This window comes from Varroa destructor, unplaced genomic scaffold (genome assembly GCF_002443255.2).
Source record: "Varroa destructor unplaced genomic scaffold, Vdes_3.0 BEIS01000001.1, whole genome shotgun sequence".
NCBI classification, from domain to species: Eukaryota; Metazoa; Arthropoda; class Arachnida; order Mesostigmata; family Varroidae; genus Varroa; species Varroa destructor.
Window position 1 is genome coordinate 14,313,173 of NW_019211454.1, and position 20,716 is coordinate 14,333,888.

Below are 20,716 nucleotides of genomic sequence, written 5' to 3' on the forward strand. Positions count from 1 at the left end.
AAGCTTTTTGGACCGATGCGTACCTATGTAATATAGTAGTGTACATTTCGGCACATGCACCATTGAAATGAACATAACTGTTCCTAAATGAAAAATGTGTACAATGTATTTTAGAGATATTATAAAGATTAGCTTCATGGCTTTGCGAGAGCAAAGACATTGTGATTCACACTTGGCCAGAACTTCAGTAACATCTGCGTAGGCACACATATCTAATGAAGTACTTTCTATTTAACTATGTACGTTGCTCAAGTTGCTGTGATAATGCAGGGGTAACGTGTTACTACCTCACTAACGTTAGGAACACGGAAGGAGATAGGAGTATGATCGAATTAAAGCTTTTCAACGCACTTGTTTCATGCTAAAAGGCTCTGAAGCAATGCCTAACAGCTTAACTAGCACACGTAACATTTGGAACATTTACTTTAAGTATGTTGCACGAAATATTCATATGGGAATTTTTTTAGATACAGAGTCTGATTCGTGAAAATATTTTACGTAATAAGCTGTAGCTATAGTAATAATGACGAAAGATGAAAACAAGATTCCTTGTGTTTATAACAAAAAATTTAACAAAGTGAAAGTCAGTGTCCACTAACCGAGCTTTCTGAGCACAGCGAAGAGCGGTCGCAGTGCTTCGTCGTGCTTGCTTGTGACTCGAGTGCTAATAGGGAATCAGTCGTGTCTTGGGATGCAGTCGACGGGTGTCGACCATGCTGCAATTGAGGATTAGCCGAAGAACCAGCTGCATCAACGCTTGCTGCCGTCAGTGAAGAGGTTGTGGACAAAGGAGATGCAGCACTTGTCGCACTACCCAAGCCGTCATGATCCGAGGTGGACGTCGCAGAAGAAGCGTTGCCGTCAATACCCCCGCCAGTGGTTCCAGGGCCACCGTTATTGACCACCTGATCTGTTTTTGTTGTAGCGACGTTAGGACTTCCTCCTGAATTGCCGCAATTGCAGTGACAGGTTCTTGTTTGACGTCGAAGGGTTGAGTCTCCACCATAAACGGAAGACGCTGCTGAGGCTGTAACATAAATAAATGGTACCGATTAACACTTGAACGTTAGTTAACATTATTGATGTGGGTACCTCTTTATATTATTAAAATATGCTTGTCATATGGCATTACGTACATGCATAAATATAATATGACAGCTATATCGGAATGGGTTCAGAGTAGCTCAGTGCTAGAGACCTACGCCTCAGGCGGATACATTCAATGTTTTATTTCTATCATCGCAATCGATCTGTGCTTTTCTACATTTATCGAAATGATTTCGAAAGCTCCAAGTAAGCTACAAAATTTCCATTCAAACTGTCGCCACTGTTCACTATTCATATAGTTGTAATCCTGATCCATTTTCATGTATTTTGGCTTATTTGTACTATAAGAGGCACTATAGTTCACACATAGCTTCAAGAACATGTTTTTGCTGAATAGAATTCTCTGCTTTAACGAGCCTCTCACGATGAAGTTTGCATCAATAAACAGCATGTGCACCTAGTGACATGTGAGCGTGAGAGGACTCGCCCATGCTGAGGCATACGTGTTGTGCAACGGAGAAAATGTAACTAGTAGTTACTCAGCTACCGAAAACTACAGTTTGATTGAATGTCTATTCATCGATCGTATCTTGTGCAGTTCCATATAGACAAACTAACCTATTGTATGAAACATTTGAGAATTGGTCTTGTGCCGCTAAAAGGGGAGCATTAGGAGCTATTAGTCCTACCATGGCATGCAAATCCCGGCGCATCCCGAACTTCTTCATTACTATTATTTATCGAATAGACCGCCTAGCCTTTCGCATCTGCCAAGTCTTTCAACTCAACATTAATTGCAAAGTAATTGTCTGCATACGCCATACATAAGTTCTTTCGGAAGGAGGAAGCATTCCCTTTTACGTTTACATGGATCGTCCGCTTTCCAACTAAAGTGAGCGCTGTCAACGAAGTCCCGGGCTCGCAATTGGGTGCACAGAGAAATAGAGATAGGAAGAGAGTCAAATAGTGGCAGAAAGTCTGCTAACACAGCTGAAGTGAGCGGCAGGTTGTTCGTTTTCACTGGCGGGGCAGTCTCCTTCCAAATAACGAAAGTTCTGATCGGATAGCTTGCAATTCCCAACACTACAGTTACGGGCCCACCGATGAATGCTGACTATGGAGATCCCGGATCGGGAGAGCGGGATCGATGGAACGTCACCGAAGAACAGCAGTTATTACGGCAGAAATGATTTTCGACTATCGACCACTTCGACCGAGGAACCGAACAATACTAGTGTGAAAATGTGTGTGAAAGGGTGAAAACGAAGTACAGACTCGACAAAAATTTAGATTGTCTGTGAATATTTATATAATCTAAGGAATTAAGAACAAACATCGTCAATTTCGAACAGAGTTTAAGGTAAAGGAGGCTCCATAAGTGAGGAATAAATTTGCCGATGGAGTATGGTACTCGGCTTGTAAAACAAACAATGGTAGATTGTTGTATTTTCACAAAAAAGAAAAAACATATATGTATATATATATATATATATATAAAATTAATCATTGTTATTACGATTACATACAGAGATTTACAAAAGGTGTTAGTCAAAGCTGAGCTATGATCATAATGGCAAACAGCGAGATGCAGGTTTCACCGTTTTTGAATCACGGCCGCACGGTGCAGAACAACGATTTTTTTTTGCGTAAATAATGAAGTCAGTTTATTGTATGAATAGTGCTTGAAAAAAGTACTCAGCCACATGTACGAGAGATAAACAATTATTGAAAACTGTTTGCGACAAATCAGATGTTAGGAATAGGGAAAAAAAAAACTTAAGAATCTTCTTTCGGTCTATTATATCCATAAGATGTAATATTCATATGCTTGGCAACAATTGACTTTTGTTGTATCAAACATGTTCTGTACATGTGTCGACGACTGAGCCTAATCTAGCGACTGTTGTATTTTAGTATAAAAACAATAATAACAGCAAAGTGAATTACGTACCGGCTAGGGTTGTTGAGCTTGCTGAGTTCAATGAGTTAATTGAGGTCATTCGTTCCCGAAGGCTTACAAGATCAGCCATAAGGGCGTTGTAGACGCTTTTCTTCTGTCGGTTCAACAGACCATGCGACGCCACTTGGAATGTTCCTTCTGAAAGCACAATACATACAGTGAACCTTATAAGCTATAATAATGCGGGCGTTGTTTTCGGGTGTGTTTGCTCCATAGCAGTTCGACAGTTCGAGTAGTCCTGTTGTTAAGCCAAAGATAGAACGCAAGTGCAAGGAACACTCATAGTATGCCCATCTGTAAGTAGCCTACATCGTGGAGCCTACGATACCTTTTCATTCTACAGTTTTTCTGTGCCGACACAAGCGACACACGCCCGATAGTCATCCAACAACAGAGCGCCTTCCACATGTAGCAATATCGGATTACATATCTCAACAATAAATGTAAAACGATTTTGTTTGTCGCAGCTGGCGTATGCTTCGAAATTCCCAGATGAAAAGCAACAAAACAGCTAGAACCCATTCATGAGTGGCTAGAACCCTTTTAAAGAGGGTTCTTTCGGAAAACCGCTTTCGAGGCCGAGTAATTCCAAGTAACCGAGCACTACCTTTGCTAGCAATAACAGCCATTTCAGACGAAACCCGGAACTGTCCGCTCAATACGGACTATTTTAGCATCTTCGAGGGTAGGCGGATCATTGCTACTGTATACTATGAACGTACACGTATAGGGACAGCATCATGCCTTTACTGCAGATTATATATTGTACTTTCGCTCCTGTAGTGCTAAAATACAGGGCCTGCTTTAGATATTCTATTGGAATGTGCGAGAACACCGAACTCAAGCAGGCTGAAAACGTAATGGCTCTGCAGCAGCACCTATCGTTGACAGGAGTTAGATGGGCGCATCAGGCGTAGCTCCTCCGTCCTTAGTAGCACGATTGCGCTTTTTTCTCGTTTAGGTTCCTTTGTCGCCGTGTCGTAATGTAAAAGGAAAAAGTGAAAAAGAAAAAAACTTCAGGGAGGAATCGCGAAAGGGAGAGGCAAGGAGGGGGTGAGGGTGCTGGTGCCGGATCTGGTGTAGGCTCGATGATCTCTGTAAGCGGTCCCAGACTGATGTTGATCGTACTTTAGACGCAGCCTTTTCCTTGAATCATTTGTCCTAAAGGTTTTTCCATTCTACGCTCACCACGTTTAAAATATCGAACTCAAGCAAGTTAGAGGTGCTGTCGCTGCTTGGAGCTAACCCAGCGTTAAGCTGACAGCGACCTTTTGCCCTTAAATAGGTTCAAAATAATCTTCTTACTTGAAGGCATAATATACGTATTCATTACGAGGAGATATATATGCAAAGTGGTGAATCTAACATGAGAATATTCCTTGTACTTTGTTTCTAAAACAGTATCTAAACAAAAACAGATGCTTCAACTTAATTTTCTGCATATGCTAGAAATACCGTTCCTGACAATCATATATTAATTCAATATAATCGTCGTTCACTGCGACTACGTCTTCAATTCAGGGCTGGAATTACTCACTAGTTATTTTCAATATATCTCCTTTTTACCTTACAAATAATTTTCGATAGCAATAGTGCGTCAAGTTATAGTGTTAAGGTGTTGCACAAATGCATTACACACAAAAATCTAGTGGAATTAAATTTTGGGCTGATAGCAGGCCAAAAGTTACAAAAATGCAAAGGCTCATGTAACCTAAAAAATTCAAAAAGTACAATAAGTTTCAAACAAAGAATAGGCATTGAAGCTTATCTGAACGACTTAATCGACAGTTGATGTTCCATTCCTTAAGACGGCTGCTAATTTTTCTATCAAAAATCGAGGCGTATCAATAATGGCTTTTTAAGCCATTTTGATACATTTTCAAACCAATTTAAATGTAAAGTCCATTGAAAATTTTCCGGTCTGCCTCATGAAAGGTTTCCTCAATTTTTTACACGTCGCATCAAAACCTATAATAATGTCGACCGTGGAAGAACTTCTAAAATTTTACTGAAGGTTTGCCTAGAATGCAAATATTGGGTAGTAGTTGATTTTCGCTAAAACTCCGAAAATAACACCATGTTGTTCGCCATGTCAAATTCTAAAAAAAAAAAAAACTGTTTTTGGTACAGAAATAGTGTTCTACAACAAGGTATTCCTTAATTTAAACACGCCACCCTGAATATATCTGTAATATTAACCGTTATATTGCCCTAACTCTTCGAGAAAATATTTACATGTATTTAGGACTAAGGAACTGCGAGTAGGGATTTTTCGAGTTCAGAACATCAAATTTTGTCGAGAGACCAAAAAATATTTTGTGTAAAATATTTCACATTTTATGGTAGTTTCTGGGTGCAGCTAAAAAAAAGCCTTTTTGAGATGAAAGATTTCTATATCGAGCTTGGTAGTACATACTCCAAGCTGATGTCATGCAGTGCGAAACGAATATAACGTTATACTTTGCCCCTGCGTCTTTCATTTAAAAATGAAATTTGTATTGTGGCTGTGTTCTAGTAGTCACGACTGCTATATGTTTTTCACGAACATCCTACGATAAGTTCGGTTAAGCTGTGCTGTTTTGTTGATCGTCCCCGATTTGTCCGCGGCTATCTGACTGCATAATTTGACAACGCTTCTCGTGAACCCGAATCCTTTAAATATAAATGACGCACTAAAGCTAACGTGCAGTCTCTATACTGTGGATGCACTCTGGAGGAAGATCTTTTACGCCGGGAAAGAGTGGTCTTAGCTCAGAAGTGGAACCAGTGGCGAATCTCTATCAACCAACACACCGGATGTGTAAGCCATCACCACGAACTCCACTACTTCCTGCACAGGGAAAATAGACAGATAGAGACTCGTACCTCGAGGGGCGCGAGGTAGCATGGAACAGCGGGGATAACGCTAGCTAAGGGCGCGGGCAAGATCTGAACCGCAGCGCCACGAAATGCGTTTACTTCGAGGTACAACCAACACGATCCTTTTACTCCAGTCTTCCCAGAAACATCTCAGCATTTACAAGCAAAAATTTTCATTTGGAAAATCCCAGCGGAAGTGCGCTCATAAGATTGTATCTATTTAAGCATTTAAACCGTGCTGCATAATAACGTCGTAAATGAATAACGATGATGTCAAAACATGAAAGCCCGAGACAACGGGCTTTTCATTGCTCAAGAGGAAACCGGTTACTAAAATCATGCTTTATAAGCAATATATATATTACATAGCTAATTTGCATTGGTTTATATGTGCTATTTGCGCTAGAAGCTAAAAAGAACTTGAAATGGCAAGCTAGGTACATCCTTTGCCCTTATGCAACAATAGGTAGATGTTGACCTTATCGATGTGTAAAACGATATAGATTTCAGCGAAGCTCCTTTTCTAGCATACAAGTCAATTGTTACAAAAAACCGTTGAATATAGACTAGCCCAGTTGGCTATTCTTCTAATGCCTACATACACATGTATATAATGGAATACAAGATAAAAATTAAATAAAACAATCTACTTTAATCAACTTGGCCTGCGTACTTTTACCTTCTTGTTTTCTGTTAATTATCTTTTCGGGGTGTTTTTTTTTGTGTTAAGCTACAAAGTATTAGAAATCTGGCAGCAAAACCTGTTTCGCCAACCACTTAGTACGGGCAACAACTATTTATGCGGCGTTTCGTGTTGTGGCCGACAGTAAAGGGAAGCGATGGGAACGCAGGTACGCGTGAGCTTGTGGAAATTGCGGCTAAAAGTACCTGTTTTTTGCGCTCAGCTAGAGAGTAGTTTGTCCGAAATTATTCGTCAATTTAAGGTTACAAATGCACAGGCAGTGTGCCATCGAGTTCCCGACAGACCACTAGCGGTCGGCTTGAATGGAAGACCTCGGAACAAACCGTTCAGCAATGCTCCTTTTCTATTACGGTTCTCCGAATTTCCTCCGGAAGAGTTTCGCAAAGAATGATAGAGCGAAAGGCAGCAGGGGCATCAGGCAGCATCAGGGGAATTTAATTCAGAAGTTCAAGGGCATTCGCTGCCTATTTTGGCCTACCTTTCTCAAAGTCGACGCACATTGATCACTTTTGCCTGCACATTTGTATTGACGGTCAATGTATTTAGCTGGATCTGCTACGCGTTGGTTGTTCAGTCAAGTCCTGAAAATCAGTTTTTCTCAACGGAACCAGCCTTACACTGTTTGAAGTAGTAGAAGTCGGTCTCATACCTTGTCGGACCAGTTAAAGGTATTAAGTCCAGGTTCCGTAACCTATAAACTTATTTATTCTTTGGAAATGTCCCTAGAACATAGACAAGCATTGTATTATGTATATGGGTTCTCCGTGATGTGTTTAAGGTAGGTCATATAATATTGTATGCGTCTATGGTCTGAACAGTTCGAAGGAACAAGCCAGTGTTATAGCTGAGTACGGCAAAGCTGAAAGAGGAGGAGCTATGGAGTGATTGATGCTTCCAACAAATTGAACACTACGTATTATACACTCACATTGTATGGTTGACACGTTTTCCCTTCTTTTGGGACCAGTGGGAAAGCTCAGTTCTCGTCACGGTAGAGTATATCGAATCAAGATCGTGTTAAATTTGTCTATTATCTGCAGTCGTATTTTTAGGTGTAGTGTATGCAAGATGGTAAGGCATTTTACCTAACCCTCATTATTTAAGTCACACATGGAGGTTATGTAGCTACGTGCACCTCATGGCTTGTGAGTGCTGTCTAAGCCAGAACATGTGCGGCATCGCAGATCAAGGACCGATAGAAAATTTCATTTAATAAATAACTATAGACTAGCGTATTTTAGCTCTAACTAAACGCAGTCCAACATACCATTTAGACTCGGGCTTGAGCATGATGGTTTTTGTGGGATGGTATGTTGCTATCAGTGTACTGATAAACTAGATACCTAGACTGATTACTCTATGTCTGTCCACTAGTTTAAGTTACCAAAAAAGTGAAAGGACCCAATATATATGCATGGGCTCACTGCACCATGTTTCCTGGCTACAGCTAACATAAAACCCTAATGTACGAAGCAGGATCGAATCTTCTACATCTTTTGATACAACTAGGCCTTTCTTTTGACAAATAGATAACCTATGATATTGAAGGGCGATTCCCTTAGTAAGCGTGAGAGATCCTTGACGAGTCTCATTCGAAAGATTTAGGAAAGTTGCTGTCCACGCCCTGAGGGGACACCCTAAGGCTAAACTAACGTTGCGGTAGAAGAAGTAGCTAGCGTGGGGTGAGGTAGATTGAACCTTTTATGTTGATCTATTCACGTCTATCTTCTTAAACCTAGCTTCGCGCTCACAATGTTCCTTGGCACAATAGGAAGGGACATGAGGCTGATAGTCAGATGGCTTTGCATACAAATAGAACTAATAGTGTATACAAAATTGTGTAGTTCTGCGGGGACCGCTAACGATGTGGAGAGAATGAAATGTCAGACCGCCACTTTTAAAACGGGTCGCAACACCACGTTAGAATAAATGGCCTGGTGACAAGTCTATAATTTGCACAATGCACAACGCAGAATGTCTAATTAGACCACTTTATGTAAGCTTGAATATGGCCTGAAAAAGAGCAGTTTTTCTAATCAAGAAGCCAAATGTTCGTTTGCGACACTGTTTTTTCATTAAGAATATGCAGTCTGCCACCAACGTGGTGCTTTTACTCGATGGTGGCACATTAAGGATGCTTAAAAGCAATCAATGCCTCAAGATCCTTTTCATAAAACTTCAGCTCTGCCCAGGTCGATTCAGTGTTGGTCTGTCCTAATATGTAAAGGTACTGTCCCCGAAATGAACAGATCATGCTACAAGTGATAATCATACGTAAGAATGAATGAAGTGTTTTAAGTTCAAGTAGTTCCTTAGGTGAACTTATAGGCATTGCTTTAGAGGTTTAGCTCTCTACTAACCGAGTCCGCAGACGTCTTCAAGCATAAGAACGTGGGCTCCTTCCCCCTTTCCTGACCTAGAGCCGCCTTCGAAACCATAAAGATTCTCGTCTAATTTTCCAAATCGTCGTAGCTCTTGTATCTTCCACGAGTGAACAACCTGTTAGAAAAACAGAGGCAAAAATTCACGTCAGTCGGGTGATAGGAATGCACACGCAATCATAACAAATGTTATACGATTGATGACTCAGCTAGAGCTCGATAAAGGGTTATAAACAAAGTGCTAATTAAGAGAAACAACGTTCTGCTGATTCTAGTCGTCTATGCTAGGCCTAAATAAATTGGCTGTTAGTAAATTTACGACTTAAAGCCAGCTACGCAGTGCTGGAGGGGGGTTGAGGTGGGGGCACGAGAGACAGGTTGTAAAACGGCATAACTTTATAATCGTGCTTTAGACACGTTTTAATAATGTTTTTTTTATCAGTTTTAGCTGACTGTTGTTATCGGTTGTTTCGGAGCTAACGTGGTAAACAACACTTAGGCAACATGGCTTCTACTCATATTAGGTATTTACTCGTAGAGGTTCGGATATCCATCTTTACTTCGGCTTAAATTTAGCATTATCTCAAATTTACAAGTTCATTATTATTAGTTTTTTTTGCTAAATGTTTACCTGTGGCCCTTGTGCTGTAAGAATCGTGATGGAAAACTGATGGTCCTGTATATGCAAGCGGCAAGGCCCCAGCTGGGCTTTTCCACACGGTGGAACTTTCACCAATTGCGCATCGAAGTGACAGACCTGTAACACAAACACCATAGCAATTACGTCGCTTTAGAATAATAGGCCAGTGGCAAAAACAACAAACAAATACAAAAGTAGAGCTAGGGCCAGATTGCCCACACCCAGTTATAATCCAAAGGGACCAAATCTTTCGGCTTGGCTATTTGCGTTAGGTTTACTTGAAATCTTCTAGAGTGACGAGCTTTTATCCAGCAGAGAAATTTGCTTGATTCAGTTTTTAACGCGTGTGTGGAACGGAAACTTCTCGTTGATGATTTTTATTCGATGCAAAAAAGTGAAGGCGTCGTACTGGTCTGCCCATGGTAGAGCTTTCTTCTCGACGCGAGCGCATCAGGCCATGCAACATTTTTAGCCGGTTTTTCATTCTCGAATTTACACGAACGAACTATATAGCGCAACAGTAGCTCAAGTACTTCGTATAGAAAATACTTTTCTAAAAATATTCTCCCAGCTCTAACGCCGTGGTCATGTAAATCTAGCGACGGTCGCGAAGCTTAGAAGAATTACAAAAAAAAACTCCTGTTTTTTTTTTAATAGACAGCGCCTTTTACGCAAAGTAGATTCTGTGCGGAAATCAATTGATTAACACATGTCCAAATGCAATTGGACGACAGAGGAAATAGATAGGGGCAGACGTCTAGTTGAACGCTTGAATTTCCCTTTTTTCCTTGTGCTTTACGCATGTTTATGTGGACGAGGTGAGTGCGGCGTATGCGTCTGAGGCATGTAGAAAAACACAGAAACAGAAATTTGCTGTGTGTTTCCCTTATCACATGGGTCCCTTACATAACACGTGAGCCTTATTTTTATTGCTATATATATATATATATATATATTATCCAAAATATATTGGAATTATATTTTTGTTATTCTACTGTAATATACAGAAAGTGAGTCATAAACGAATGAACATTATACTATGTTTGTTATGTTATCAACTTACTGGTGTCACATTGACGTTTAGTAAATGTGCAATATTTACTAAGGCCTCAATTTGAAATGCTCTCGAGCTTGATCAATTGAACGGCTCTTTGTTTCATCTAATAGTTGAATGAATCTATGAAACCTGAGGAAATTGCGGAAGGGCTTTCAGTCTAATAGGAAACGTCAGTTCGATACCTATTACGAAATTCATGTCCGTTATTACTTATTTACTATTATGACGAGCTTAAGGAACATCGTCAACGAGTATTAGGTAACTTTATTATTTATTGGATCACAATAAAGTCTTTATAGGACCATGAAATGCAACGAGCCTTTCCACAAAGCTCGTCTATGAGTTGAAAAAGAAAAGGTTATGTATCTATATGGTAGTATTTTGCTTCCATGAGAAAAATTCTACCCTTGCAATGACAAGTTTTCCTTAGTAACGACAACAGATTAACGTTTGCGGGATGCTGTGAACAACTTGAAACCTTTACCAGTGTAAACGGAATTCAGAACGAATACGAAATCTAAAAGATACTCATAATGACATGGCTGGCCGGAAACGTTTGTATATTATAAGATATATTAAGTTATATCATTAGGCATATCGATTCCTTTTAACATTCATACTTAACGAACTAAAGACCAAGATCCTATATATTTATGATGGCTTATTTTGCCAGCAGAGCTACCAGTATTTCAAGATACTGCCAACCAAGGACTTCGACGCAAGATGGTCGTCGAACTTATTAAAACACAAAAAAAATTTGTACAAAGCTTACAGTTTCGACTACGTGTAGGTTATCGTAAAGATATTTTTGCGCCTTAGTAATTAAATTGGTATAACAGCGTTGCCACTACCAGCTACGGAAGAATTATCTATTGTTTTTACGATCTACGTTAGAATTTCTCTCATAAGTTTTTTTCACTGAGTCAAGTGATTGAATCTTACGAGGTAAGGAACTGCTGGCTGACCGTAAGTGGCAGGCGGAGATTCGTTGTTACCGAATGAAACATCAAACATGATGACGCAGCGACTCGAGGATGGTAACAAGCAGAAAAGAGATCTCCGACGGAATTGCATCTTTTGACACTTCGAAAATAACTAAGGCAACACATGCGATATGACACTTCGCTCAAGGTAAACTACTAAACTTAAACACATTCTGAGACAACGACATCCTTCAATTAAAAATGTACAACACACCACTTCTAGGGGCAGCGTTTTCTGGACAATTTTGAAAAAATTTGGAGCACCGATTGCCCCCAAGTCTCCCTAATGCTGCAACAAGAACATGCACGTAGATGCTGGAACTGTCAAATAAGCCTGTCATTCCCTCGTTTCGTGTTGAATATGTATGCTCAAGCATTTGATAGCCTGTAACAATTGAAATTATGTTTCATGAAATGTATTGATAATCTTCTCAAGTATACGAAACAGTACGTGTCCCGTCTTGTCGGCATTAACAACGAGACCAAATCCAAAAGATTCAATAGCCCTCTCGACATGCACACGAACGGTCCGTCTCTTACTGGTACCACCGGAAAACCGATCCTTGAATTGTTTAGTGCATGGAAATGGACGTCGGTCCATTTCCATGCACTAAACTTAGAAAAAAAAAATGAGTTTAATCATTAAACAAGCTCGCTACATGGTACCAATAGGGATTTTATTATTAGTTTACTCACCTCGGGCATTGAAAGGCGTAGCCTTGCCTCCCACAGTGCAAGAGTCTCTCGGCTGTCAAGGGCAAGGACGACACACGAGTCCTGGCAAAAGATGGCCAGGGTAAAAGATTCCTTGTCAAGAGGGAAGCCACTTTGGACGCCTAGAAAATTATCCAAAGTTACAGTCGTTCGTCCGCTTTTCGACAAAGTGCGGTTGCCAGCTTCTGAGCTAGCATTTGTTGTTTGAGAAGTATTGCTTGTACCCTTAAGCTCCTTGTGCAGGTGCACCTGAAGCGAATTGGCGACGGGTGATGCTTTCGTCACAATACAGTAACGCGGCTTCCACCGTTTGCTGTCGCGGACGCGAACCTTTCCCTCGATGGTAACCTGTGAATTGTTTTATCATGATAACATTAATATATATATATATTGGCTATTGGTTTCATAGTACCTGTACGGTAATTAAATACGCAGTGCTTATAGGCTATTTAGGAGGGTGTTCACAGGTACACCGCAACGAGACGTTCTGAACGAATATCATACACAGATTACATGATTGACCTAAAAGCTTCCGGTGGAATCTAAACACAAATGCACCCCTTGCTCAGGAACAACCAAAAACGAGTCGTGTAATAAGCCTCTTAGTATGTTTCCGTAGACGTGTGTTTCGTGGAGGTGCATTCGCCTCCTTTCTTGTCTAGCTGAAGTCTAAGCCCACACCTTTGTGGCGTGTGACCTTTTTATGGTTACGAAATATTGGCTAGTGCCCAACATCCGCTGAAAGATAGTGTTACAGAGGGCGTAGCGTATATAATTTATATAAACTAGTTTTATAGTTATTTATAACTGTTTCCTTATTGAGAGAAAAGTTGCAGAGGTAGTTTATGCAGATAGTGCAACGTAGCGTTTATCTAGCTTTTACAAGGCATAATAATTCGGGCGGAATATACACTAACGAGGCTTTAGTACAATACTTTGCCCCGTTCGAGTAGCGAAAAAGTTGAACGTTTTTGGCCTGGTGATTTTCCGAAAGCCACTCAGTGCGTTTTTTGCTTTGATTCATGACAACTATGATGAACGATCTGGGTCTCATTCAACGATAGAAAGCCAATGCCATGACAGTAGGAAATCTACTTTTTTTTTTTTTTTTTTTTATCACGAGTGCAGTATTGAAAGAAGAAATGGACAGGGTCATTGTTTCAAGCCGTCGTGTCGAGCCGCGCCCAGTTCATAAGAGCCACTGAAAATTTCAAGTGAAGAAGCCTGTGAAAATTGAATGGGGAACATTTCATATTTTGAGGCTATCCTATATAAAACCGTTCTGTTCATAACGATTATAAATATATATCCTACCTTTGGCTCTCCGTTCATTTTTCGTCTTTATTTTGGAAAGGTAATCCCAAAAGGACGTGCTCTTTCCACCAGCAAAGTATCCTAAGGGAAGTTTCTAAAGCAACTTTATTTTGCCAAGTACATTAGATAGATGGCATAGCAATCTGCCACTTTTTCTGGAACTCCCACCGTGAGGAACGACCTAAAAAAAAAACACATGCATAATGTTAGTATGTTATAGCCTGCACAAGATTAATCTAAAATGTCAACTCGATGTTTTAGGTGCACTTGTATTATCCTATATGTGTTCGAGGTCAATTGAGTTCAATGTTTAACGTTTCTTGTTCGACGGTTGTTACCTATTGAAAACTTGCGTTTGTTTTAGTAGCAGAATGATGCTATCTATATAACAGGAATAGGGGAAACGTTAGCTGGCAACACTGATTCTAGAGCCAACTGTTGTTCGTTACGCGAATGCTTTTCATAATTAGATGTAAACTTTGTCTTATATCAGCTAGACGACGACGTCGTCTCCAGTCATCTGGAATAGAAATGTTTATTGAGATACGAATTAAAATTATCTGAATTTGTAATTTCAGCTTGCCGTGCAGTTACGGTTAACGTTCGAATCTGACCCTAGTGTGCCGCAAGCATTGTTGCCCTCTACGAAATATTTATTGACTTCCAAAGATTTTAGCTCGTGCAGAAATAGGTCAAAACGATTCGCGAAACCTCCGTCTCAATTTGTCACCGTCTTAAGCAACAGAGAATTCCAAAAACAAAAATCAGCCCACTGCTAATTTTCTCCGACAGCCTATTATAAATTTGCCGGCTACCATCCTTTTGCTCTGGTCTGCACCAGATTTAGGTGTGCTTTTATACATATCTAAAATATACATAAAGAAAAAGCATCTGAGAGGGGGGATTTTCATGTCGAAGCATTCTATCATCCAAAATGCAACTGTTCATTGCCTTGACGTACATTTTTCCAATCGAACAGATAAACACAGCACCGCGCTGCCAGGCTAATGCCTATAGAACAAACGCATCTGAGACTTTCATTGTCCCGCCACCCATCAAATAAAATAAGTTTCTTTTTGCCGCCAAAAAGAACACACTTATGTCTTTTCCTCTCGCTGGATCGCGCAGACAAAGGCGACCCATTCGCCTTTCGGTAGGATTGACGTACCTGAACAAGCCACAGTTCTCCGTCCTGCATCGTCTATTCTTTCTGTCCGCTCACTGCCTTTTCCTATGGTGTTATACAGCTTTATTCCTCGCATACGAAACAGAGCGTTGGGTAAACTAACAGCGCTTTATTTGCATGATATGGTTCCGTAGAACGCTGCGTTTTCTATCGCTTGTCAGCCCAAAGGGCTTCACAGACCTTGTGACACTTTGCTTCCATCCGTGATTATCGAAATCGGACCGTTCTGTGCCATTTTTGGATTTCTCCGGTGAACGAGCCGCACAGTGATCTCATGCGATGATACATTACAAATCGTAGTTTTGGGTTTTTCTATTGTGCTTTTTAAATTTCTTACACAGTTTCCCTTCCTTTGGCTCGTTACATCGTAAAACGTTGCGTCAAACGCGTGCGCGCACAATAGTGGGCCGGTCAGCAAAACCCATCAAACTCGGCGACGATTTAACAACGGTCTCCAACTACTATAGCCTAAAAGGCGAGATTATACATTTCCCTTTAAGCGTGCCTAGAGAAGGTCCTTTTGAATTCCTTTTTTCTTGTCCACATCGCTGCGGGTGACGCTATTCTTGTAAAGTTTCTTCCTGTGCTTTTCGCGCAACGGGATCCAACGACTTGATGCCTTGTAATCTATTTACAGCTAGCTAAAATTATGTAACGATATATATCTCGGTCATTATGGCCTTCCTATAAAAAGTTACCTTTTATTGTAATAAAGACGCATTCGGCTGTAAGGAATCTGTTTGGCTGAGAAGGCAGGGCAAAGAGCGACGTCGGAGAGCTTGTTCATGCCAGCTGTGCTAACTTGCGATTATATACATAGCGGTCGATGCAGTACACACGTTCAGACATTTTCGGCTTTTGTAAGTGAACTTACACCCAAAGAGTGGTGGATCAAAACCGCCGGGGGGTGCGAAATACGGATAAGACGCAGGGGGAAGCTCGGGGGTTAGCAGTGGAGAGACTGAAAATGATCAGAGAATCCTTCGCCACGAAAGCCGCCATGCCAAAACTTTCAAAATCAGGTTGTCATCTGAAATTAGCCTGTACGTGCAATGTACATACAGAAAAGGTAACACCTAGCTCACCGCAGAGTTATGTCACTGGTCCAGGAGGAGGAGGAGTCACTGAGACCAAATGTAAATCGTTGATGGGTATTTGCCAAAGGCAAAAGTACTGAAAAAAATATTGTTGCTGATAGTAGCGGCAACTAGCGATTGCAAGTTCAGACATCGTGGTGAAGTTCTGCGTGTGAAGAAATACGTTAAAAACACCGACAATAATAACAGCCGAGTTTAGCCAGGATGAGAACGAGTACAACTGGTAGTGGGTTGAAGCGGTTTCAGCGATGTGGGGGCCGTTTCGAGGTCATCTGAGCGGGAATCTATTCGAAAGTGGTTCCTGCCATACCATAGGTAGTTGTTGCCCACAGCGGGAATATCGACCTAGAAAAATAACGGGGCTTATATAACAGCAGAAAAGTATTGTTAAAGCTATAGGATTTTACTTCTAACAGACGGTGCACATTATTTCTCACTCACATAAGAGAAGATAGAGGATCGTTCGATTGAGACACTTAATGTCCACACAAGGTTACATCCGAATATGTATCGCGAAGAAAAATTAATGCTTCGTTCTATACTATAAAGCATCGCAGTATGGGCTTAACGTATGCTACGGCAACAGATAAAAACCGTTTGGCTACGCTGCAACTGATAGGGCAGTGATATAAGTGGCCTCCTCATCCGAAGCGCGCCAAAATTTCATCCGCATTGATCTATTAACGACAAAGGCCTTCAATGAGCCCGTAATGCTCGTGAACCTAGTGCTGTCAAATTCACAGCAATTAGTAAAAAATTTCGTTTCAAGGAAAACCGTTACTCGTAATACACTTTGGATAATGTTTGTAAGGTTCATTTCAAGTATGGCTATTGATTATTAGAGTCTGCGCTTCAACCTCGTCACAGTATCGGAGCTTTGCAGCGTTTTTCAGAAATCGTTTTCAAGAGAAAATATGCCTTAGATTGAATTTGTGTTCAAAATAACATCAACATCAATATTATATTAATGTTTCTATCAGTTATGATAACAATAATAATTATTTTTACACCAAATAAACACTTGCAGTCGAGAATGTACTTTTCATTGCTTCTGGCCATACAGCGAGTGTTAAGAAGTTATCTTCAAACAGATCGTGGTGGCCTTTTCCAGGCTGTAAATCACTGTAATTCACGGAATTTCTGTGACGGTGTATTAGATTTTTTCGAAGCTAACTAAAGTTCGATTGGGCGTGAGTTTCGGATTTGTTGTTTCGCGTACCTATTTAGGTCTTTTTTTTTTACTGACGTCGAAGTTGCTGTATATTGGTGTTTCAGTTTAATCCCTATCTGTTTGTACTACGCTATTATGTGATCGAGGCCAACTTGTTTAATATGACTGGCTGCTTCGGACAGCTGGTTTCTTCAGAGAAGGTCATAAAGACTCTTTGGAAAATTTTCCTGGCCAGAAACAAATTTCATTTTTCTGCTCCTTTTAGGTGGTGTTGATATTTTCGAGAAGCTAATTTTGCCCATACGAGTTGTTTATTTGGCTTTCCCTTGCCGTTTAACCGATTCTTCGGCCATAGAAACTATTCACTGATCGACACCGATTCCAACTGCTTAGCCTCCAAAACGCGTTGCATGGATCCGAATGATTATAAAAAGCAAAACGGACCGGGCAGAGGTTATAAGCTGGACTTTTAGGGTCAACAAGGCCTCATGGAGCAGCGTGCCTCCATAAAATAGGTCACCACTTTAAGCGGTCCTTTGTCACTTAAGGACATATACATTGTCAAGCTCTTTACTCAGTTTGACAAGCCGAGTCAAATTACACTTTGCATTCACCGTCCTTGGACTAATCTTCGAAAGCTCATAGTAAAGCATTCGCTTTACTTTCGGTCAAAATCATATAAGTTGTACACGCTTCCAGGGTAAACTCTTCCAGGGTTCAATCGTCCTCCTTTAGACTTGAAGCGTTCTTAAAAGATATCCTTTTCGTGCACGGCATCGTTTTTTTTTTTGCAGAAACGACTTTTTTTCACAAGCAGTGATATGCATACAGTCAGGCGTTTGGCTATAGAATTTTCACCGAGCTCATTGAACACCCATTCCGTTGCTTCCAGTATATCCTCAAGTGTATTCAGAAGGATTTTCAATTTACTGGGCCGAACGTCCACGCAATAGGGTCTGCAGCGGGAATCCGGTAAGGGCGACTATGTGAGTTAGGCAGTATTTCTGAAATACGGTTTGATAACATAAAAAATGACCACAGACATACTCAAGCTTCAAAATACATATACTCAACTAAGAACAGTTTCCGATTGAGCCAATCTAATCGCAAACACACTTCCCCTTCATTTGTATGGCCGGATACTATTGGACACTATGCAATACGGACTAATAGAAAAAGGCCTGTATATATTGTGTGTTGTTCAATGTGTACTACTGTGTACCTGTTAGCTATTTTCGCAATGGTGATCTATGATAAATAAAATCGTACCTTACAAAATGCAGTAAGTTGGCATCAGCACCTCGTGTCCTCGACCAAACACGGCGTTCGTCCACTTACGGTCACATACTGTGTACATTCGTTGCCTAAATGAATCACTGAACAAGTATTTCCAGAATATCGATCAGCTAGTATCAAACGTTCAAGCGGTTCGCTTATAACGTACACAAGTTTCTCAGTGGAGTTATGGTATCGCTCTCCACTTAACATAGGCTTAGACGACAAGTAAACATACGATCGTAGACCTGTCACACATATGGATATATAAGACGAAGGACCGTTGTACGATACCTACCCCCGATAGGTTCTACCTGTATCAACATACGTACTATAATAGATGAAGCTAATTAGCATGAAAATGAGCATCTGCGTTTCTGAAATGCACAAGATCTATGAACTCTCTCTTCTTCTATTCCGCGGAATCGTCATCAGATCTAGGGCCATCAGAGAGGAGCGGCAAAAGTTGGTATGGACAGCGCTGGTGTAAAACCCCTCTGTTTTCAGCGACAGCCTTTTACGAAGCGCTACTATCTACGACGAAACGTCGTTAGTGGCTTGTCCAGCTCTCAGTATGTGAGACTCTACAATGTAACCGGCAGCGAACAGGGTTAGGCTTCTACACATGAAACAATGTTCTGTTTATCTGTAATCTACTACGGGATTACATTTCTAACAATGTAAAAAGGAGCTTTCATTTCTTCATGAATGACAGTACGATGAGCATCGGCCTAATAGGAAAACAACCGTACAATTGAAGAGTTAATGTATTATGTCAATACGGAAAATGTATCAGTTTTAGATTTTCTGTTAGTCTGCTATGTGGCAATCAAAATTAAATGAATTTTTATTAAAACGCTTATTTTTTTTTCTTGACGAACAAGTCCAGTCAGCTGGGAACAAGGGGACACAAACATGTACAACATTCTAGAGGTATTTTTGATAGCGACAAAAATATCTAGTACCATAGATAGACAAATTCATTCAAAAAATGATGGCATTTATTCTATGTTTTATTCGATATTTGCTCTATATTTTGACATCTTTTCGATCCATTGTTATCAAGTACTGTGTTTTTAAATATACTTGCTCAAAAAAATTTACCTTTTCACCCACATTCAACCTTTAACGCAGGTTCAGTGATTCAAAAGAATCTCGCTGATCTGACTGTCTTGCCTTTCGAGTTTCCATTATTATTGTTATCAATTAACCATTTTCACTGACCCACAGTTGGTCCTTTTCAGATCTAAACGCTGAGGAATTTGCGCTATCCAAATGGATACCCATGCAAATTGACGCACGCACAGCCTCACGTGTATAATCTGTCCCTATATGGCCTGCGCGATGTGTGAAACGGGATTTGCGTACGCCAGTGTCTACATACAGAAATAGCTAGCGCGAATAAAGAATCACTATTTTTTTCTTCTTCGTCCTACATCTTCGTCTGTCCTGCCTAAATTCACTACGATCTTACTATCGACATCAGATGCCAGGCCCAGACATACTACCTCGTTTTCTCCTGCTGAGCAATTTTACCGATTCAAATCGGTGGCATCCGTCGTCCGCCACAGATTCAAGGCTAACGAACGATTGACAGTGGACAAGATTGGAGACCGATCACGCATCAAAGCGCAGGCTCATCGGTGCGCGTCGGTCGGTGTGTAAGAAGCTCGAAGCTGTACAGCTCATGGAAACTGACGCTCTGTGGCTTCAGGCGAGTCGTGGATCACTTTGCCTGCCTGCCTGCCTGCCTGTCTGTCTGTCTGTCCGCTGTTATTGATGCAGTAGCTCCCTGGAGCGATTGTAGTACAATACTTGTAATGGTGGGGGGTGGGGGGAGCTTAGATGGCAGAGCAGCAAAAGCTGGCCGGCGAAGCAGTAGTAGTTGACGGGGGGGGTAAACCCAATGGTGAAATGTGATTAAACGCGAGCTATGGAGTTCTTTGGGCAGTACTTATTTTCGCTAGGCAGACCTCTATTATTAGCATCGGGAAGGTATACTTGTCTAAGATGAGAGACGCAAGATGGCCAAAAGCACAAAGCAAAGAGCGAGAAAAGAGAGAAAGAAAATGGTAGGTGTAATAGAGGCCCACCTGGCGCTCCCGTGCTCCAGACTCTGCTTGCCTCAGGTGTTCCGTATCCCAGAAGTAAAAAGCGAAACATTCGCTAGTGCCCTGAACTCGCGCTAATGCGCGATGTGTGCTTTACGGCAGATAGCCTACGCTACTACAGTGTACACCTCAAAGGGAGGCGTCTCGGAAGTTTCCACATAATTTATATGATGCAATGGTGTAGAAAGCTACACACTATGACAGAGTATGTATCTTTG

The 20,716-nt window shown here is 40.9% G+C and overlaps 2 protein-coding genes across 16 annotated transcripts in view; one reads left to right on the plus strand and one right to left on the minus strand.

Annotated features, from left to right (window-relative positions):
* The window catches only part of LOC111254132 (protein saal1), a 34,077-nt gene that overhangs the window by 12,151 nt on the left and 1,210 nt on the right, over positions 1 to 20,716 (plus strand). For 2 of the 7 annotated variants that reach the window (XM_086977548.1, XM_086977544.1), the window contains exon 9: positions 2,137 to 2,478. The exons of 3 other annotated variants lie outside the window; for them this stretch is intronic. Coding sequence is in view for 2 of the 4 variants with exons in the window: in XM_086977544.1 (XP_086833670.1) it covers positions 2,137 to 2,161 (25 nt within the window). In the remaining 2 variants the exon portion in view is untranslated. Of the gene's footprint in view, positions 1 to 617; positions 1,065 to 2,136; positions 2,479 to 19,631; positions 19,660 to 20,716 lie in introns of those variants that run through there. 2 more of the 7 variants (XM_086977545.1, XM_086977547.1) reach the window with 2 other exon arrangements.
* The window catches only part of LOC111249219 (uncharacterized), a 42,838-nt gene that overhangs the window by 4,584 nt on the left and 17,538 nt on the right, over positions 1 to 20,716 (minus strand). For 2 of the 9 annotated variants that reach the window (XM_022802831.2, XM_022802821.2), the window contains 7 exons: positions 18,382 to 18,488; positions 13,659 to 13,839; positions 12,327 to 12,692; positions 9,582 to 9,707; positions 8,930 to 9,068; positions 2,999 to 3,145; positions 600 to 1,027 (listed from right to left, as the gene is read on the minus strand). In XM_022802831.2, the coding sequence (XP_022658566.1) occupies positions 600 to 1,027; positions 2,999 to 3,145; positions 8,930 to 9,068; positions 9,582 to 9,707; positions 12,327 to 12,692; positions 13,659 to 13,676 (1,224 nt within the window). In that variant the 5' untranslated portion in view covers positions 13,677 to 13,839; positions 18,382 to 18,488. Of the gene's footprint in view, positions 1 to 599; positions 1,028 to 2,998; positions 3,146 to 8,929; positions 9,069 to 9,581; positions 9,708 to 12,326; positions 12,693 to 13,658; positions 13,840 to 14,826; positions 15,510 to 15,542; positions 18,089 to 18,381; positions 18,489 to 20,716 lie in introns of those variants that run through there. The other 7 variants (XM_022802810.2, XM_086977533.1, XM_022802793.2 and 4 more) reach the window with 5 other exon arrangements.